This window comes from Bactrocera dorsalis, chromosome 4, assembly GCF_023373825.1.
Source record: "Bactrocera dorsalis isolate Fly_Bdor chromosome 4, ASM2337382v1, whole genome shotgun sequence".
NCBI classification, from domain to species: Eukaryota; Metazoa; Arthropoda; class Insecta; order Diptera; family Tephritidae; genus Bactrocera; species Bactrocera dorsalis.
Window position 1 is genome coordinate 64,413,645 of NC_064306.1, and position 4,653 is coordinate 64,418,297.

The window sequence follows — 4,653 nt, forward strand, 5'->3', positions numbered from 1 at the left end:
TACAGTTTGTAAGTTATACTGCTCTCCTAGGTAGGGACAAATTCAACAAATTAAAAATCTTTGAAACTCGATCTAATTATCGTCGCACTCGCGACTAGACTCTCACGTCACGGTTGACAGTCATAACTTCGAAGGAAATTGAGAAATAAAGTTCTCTCTTCTCATGGACAATAACAACATCTGATGAGTTGGCGTTACGAGTTTTCGAGGGAAAGGTTCAGCGGAAGACTTAGGGTTCTTTGCGCATTTTCAACGGCGAATACCGTAGTCGATGGAAAGATACGAGATGTTTCAACGACATTGACATAGTTCAGCGAATTTAGCGACAGCTACAAATGAATGAAAACACTCCAGTTCTGAAGGTTTTCGACACAATACTCTCGGAGGAAAACTTTATTACTTGCTAAGGTATTTTTACGAAACTCGGAACATTCTATGTACCAATGAATCTGAATGAACGAAGAAATTATTCAGATCGAACCGATATAGGATCTAGCTGCTTTTCAGTTGGTATTTTAGCTTCGGTTCACTTCATGGTTCCTCTTGTTGATCTGGTTATTGAGGAAGGGAAGACATTTTCAAACAAATACTGAAAATGGTGTATTGTTTGAGGGCTGCTGAAGTGAGTCGTCAATACATCAGTATGTTCCGCTCCGACGAATAGCGAATCGAACTGGAACGAGTCTGAATCCGTATGTAGAAAAGAAGCACCACGTCTGGTACATTTTTCTAAAGTGGCTACGGATTTTTTCTTGCTGATCACAATAATAAAATCGATAAGATTCAATTTGGCGATGCGACGTTATTTCGGATTTGAAGTTGGAAAAATCAAACGGTATATACACTCAAACATACATACATATATGTATATGTTATTCTCAAACACTTACAATTCTTGTGCCCAATCGTAGTTCTCAACGCAGCGCATAAATAATTGATTGGTTACATAACTAGATTGTAGCGGATCTTACCGTGAATTATATTGGCTCACATATTTGCAATTAATTCGATAGACAACGTATTTCTGCACATAAAATTGATTTCCCAGCTTTCGTGATTGATTAAATATGTCAATAATTTCTATTGCCTTTTTACCACACCAACGCACGCACGCACACACAAACGCAATGAAGACACCAAATGGACGTCTAGCCGCTTCGAAGCACCAACCAAAACATACTAATTGCAAAGGAGGACAACTTGCTTCGTGGCACCAACACCAACACCATTAGCGTGGTATTAAAGTTGTACACAACAATAAAAACAAATAACAAAAGAAGAAAACAAAATCAAAGCACCTTTAAGTATTGTAAGTAGCGCAACACATTTTATTGTGCCTGCGACGTGGCAAGACAAACATTTAAATTATTGCCCAGTCCATCAGCAAGGGTTTTGTGAGCGTGTGTGTGGTGGTAGCGCCGGTAAACAAAAGTCGAGTCTGCTTTTCCACTCCACACTGGTAGCAAGTTCGTATTTTGGTCGGCTATTGGCCTTGTTAAACGGAAGTCGCCATATTCCATGCAGGAATGTTCAAAGGAAGCATATGAAAGTATTTCAAGCTTACGAGTTGCTTTCTTAAATATGTGTGTATGTATAAACATATAAATTTGGCAAATTTTGATATATATGGTAGATATGATGGTGTAAACAATGTTCCTTAATAATCAATAAATAAAAAATATTGGTTGCTGCTTTGGAACTTTTCAGAGTGGTGGTTTGGTCAATGATGTTTGAGAACCTGACGGATATACATTCTTAACGAGTACGGACGCGGATTTTGCCTATCAAGAACTTTCAATTTAGTATTCTTCAAACTGGTGGTAGTTTTCTGCTAATACAACAATCACTTTAGCTATGTATATGTTGGACCTCCAATCAAGCGCATAACTCTTTTGAAATGCCTTAATTTTTTATTGCTTTTCCATGCATACACGACTGGCTCTTGCAAAATATTAAAAAAATTAAATGCAAATTGCACTGCTGAACTTTAATTAACATTTATGTGAAAATAATATTTTTAAAATTTTGCAGTTTATTCAAAAATATCTTTCTGCACCAAAATTATTTAACCAAAATTACAATTCATTTGAGGATTCATTACCATTCAAAACCAAATAAGTATACTCGTATTATAAACAGAACATGTACATATGTTCATGTACGTATGTTTATTGCCACAACTACACGGGAAACGCCTTATAAGCCGTTAATTAACGTTTTCACGCCAATTTAAAATTCACTTTTTCATAAAAGAAAACTAATTAACACAGCACATTTTATTTACACAATTAAATTTTTACTTTAAACGTTTTTTCTTGAATTTTACACCAAATGTTTTGCACTATTTTATTATTATATTCTTAGTTATAATTACAAAAATTATGATATTTAGCGTCAGACGTTGTTTTGTCTTGCACAAAGTTTGTTTATTGGCATTTGCCTTTTCAAAACTGTGATAATTTGCATTGAAGAATAATTAAAAGAAAATGTGATTGACTGACATGTGACGATTGTACTGAAACGCAGTGCGGCAAAATAAAAGGTGTTCGACAAACTAATTTCAAAGTTTGCCTTCCATACGGAATTGAACCGGATATCGGAGGGTAGACAGGCAGAGTTCGAATAATATAATCTTGTGGTTCGCTCACACTAATTGGATTAGACGTTGGACGAAGCAAATAAAAAACAGCAAACGCGGTGTAATGCGGCATTTAAAAGTGCCAACTATAGCGCGCTACAGGTTCAAAGCAACAGCACATACATATGTACACTTTGGAAATACAATCAGCTTTCTTCTTTTCTTTATTCAGGTATTTTACTTATTTGTGCTTTAGTTTAGCGAAAGCTTAAATTTAAGCAAAGTCTAGGGATTTCTAGTGGTTAATTTATAAAAATAGCGTTATTTACGTTTTACATCTCATAATCCTCTGGATTGTAAAGTTCAGTCAAAAGTCGATAGACATACGAGGGTGCATGGCCGCCACTGTAAGCAAACAAAATTAGTTGCAGTATGACAGATAAAACACTTGTACTTACATATTTGATATAAACAGTGTCACCAGCTCTGGCGGCACATAGTCAAATATAGGGCTGTAAACTTTGGCAGAATGCGATGCTAAGGAATCATATTCAATAACATCTTCCGCACAGCCTACTAAATTGAATGCGTCCTGTTCTATTGAACACAAATGTAACGGTGACAATTTGTACATGGGTGACAGTACTATAACAGGCACGGAGTAATGTTTAGCTGCCAGCGCTACTGTGTAGGAACCGCAAGCGGCACGTAGGCCACCATTTGCAAGCACGCTATGTGTTCCAATTATGACTTTGTTGACGCGCGACATCATTGCGAATATGGCGGAGTCAGGTATGACAATTATTTCGACATTGCCCGTTGCCAAGCTAGCTGCCAAGTTGTGACCCTAAAATTTTAAATATATACTTTTTGGTTAAACCAGTTTGGATTTTTTTTTGTATGTAAACTCACTCTGCAATCTGGCGCACATTCAGCTATAATTATGGTTAGAAATTGACGCTTCTTAACAGCACGTTTCAAAAAGTTTTCAACACTACGCGAGTGCCCCAGTGTGAGTATAACCTCCGAGGAGTGTATGTGCTCTTCAGCTTGTGCGCAAATATTTTCCGAACTTGTCTCCAACTCCGTTTCCATTTCTTGCAGGTGATCCAAGAGCGCTTCACGCAATCCTTGTTGTGGTTCAGTATAATCGACGCTGACATCATTACTCGTTTGTGTAACAAGCTTGTGCAAGGACATTGAAGCTTGATCATCCGTGAATTGATGCACCTAATAAATATATGAGTTTGCTATATACACTGAAATTAACTAATTTATAGTGTGACCAACCTTTGCTTTGAGTAAATCGAACTCTTCGCGTATCAATTTAAGTATGCGTCGTGCAATGTTGGCTGTTACAGTCTCTTGCGGAATTGCGGATTGCAGTATGTGGCCCTGTGTGCGCACCAAATTCATGAGTTCGCTAATGAGTAGAAATAAATTAAAGTGTTAATGTTTGTAGAATGAGTGTACAACTTACTCTGCATTTGTCCATCTTTGTCCATTTATTATTTTCTTAAATACTTGTAGCGTCTTTGCTGTTATGTTGTAAGAACCTTCCACATTGCTGTAATAAAATAAAGAACAAATTTATCAAGTTTCAACAAATACTTAAAATTTGCATACCCGATTTTGATTTCGTGAATCAATTGAGTAACTTCTTTTGTTGGGTGGCCTTTCATTTTATTATTTTTTCGTTTTAATTACGAAATATTGTAATAGATAAATGCAATACCTGCCTTTACCTGCAATGTAAATGCAAACGTCAAACATTTGTTTGCGCGTGTCAGCTTAACAGCTGATTGCCAAGTCAGAAGCTAACAAACAGGGTGAAGCATGTGAATAATTTTATTTGTGAGTGTTAAAGATTTCATTTTTATTTCAAAATTTTTTATTTTAATCGACATGATCGGACTGTCTATGTGGAACAAAATTCTTATTTATATACACATTTATTTAAAATTAAATTTATTTATAAAAACTTGTGTTCCACTGTGTATTGTTGTTTGTACAATTGCGTCCCTGGTGCGAATGACTACAAAATGAAATTGAAGAAAACAACTAATTGGAATTTG

General features: G+C 36.0%; 1 protein-coding gene across 1 annotated transcript; it reads right to left on the reverse strand.

Moving 5' to 3' along the window:
• Window positions 1–2,012: 2,012 nt before the first annotated feature.
• LOC125778468 (translation initiation factor eIF-2B subunit beta-like) lies at window positions 2,013–4,349 on the reverse strand. The gene is made up of 6 exons (XM_049456425.1): window positions 4,205–4,349; window positions 4,059–4,145; window positions 3,869–4,001; window positions 3,491–3,808; window positions 3,037–3,425; window positions 2,013–2,983 (listed from the first exon to the last, which is right to left on the reverse strand). The coding sequence occupies exons 1-6, from the start codon at window positions 4,258–4,260 to the stop codon at window positions 2,911–2,913; spliced, it is 1,056 nt and encodes a 351-aa protein (XP_049312382.1). The 5' UTR covers window positions 4,261–4,349; the 3' UTR covers window positions 2,013–2,910.
• Window positions 4,350–4,653: the final 304 nt, after the last annotated feature.

What these genes read in the sequence shown, in the direction of transcription:
- LOC125778468 (XM_049456425.1), bottom strand. Translation starts at nt 4,260, where the DNA reads ATGAAAGGCCACCCAACAAAAGAAGTTACTCAATTGATTCACGAAATC. An exon ending in AATGTGCGCCAGATTGCAGA is followed by an intron (nt 3,426 to 3,490) that starts GTGAGTTTACAT and finishes TTAAAATTTTAG; the next exon opens with GGTCACAACTTGGCAGCTAG. An exon ending in ACACTGTTTATATCAAATAT is followed by an intron (nt 2,984 to 3,036) that starts GTAAGTACAAGT and finishes GTTTGCTTACAG; the next exon opens with TGGCGGCCATGCACCCTCGT.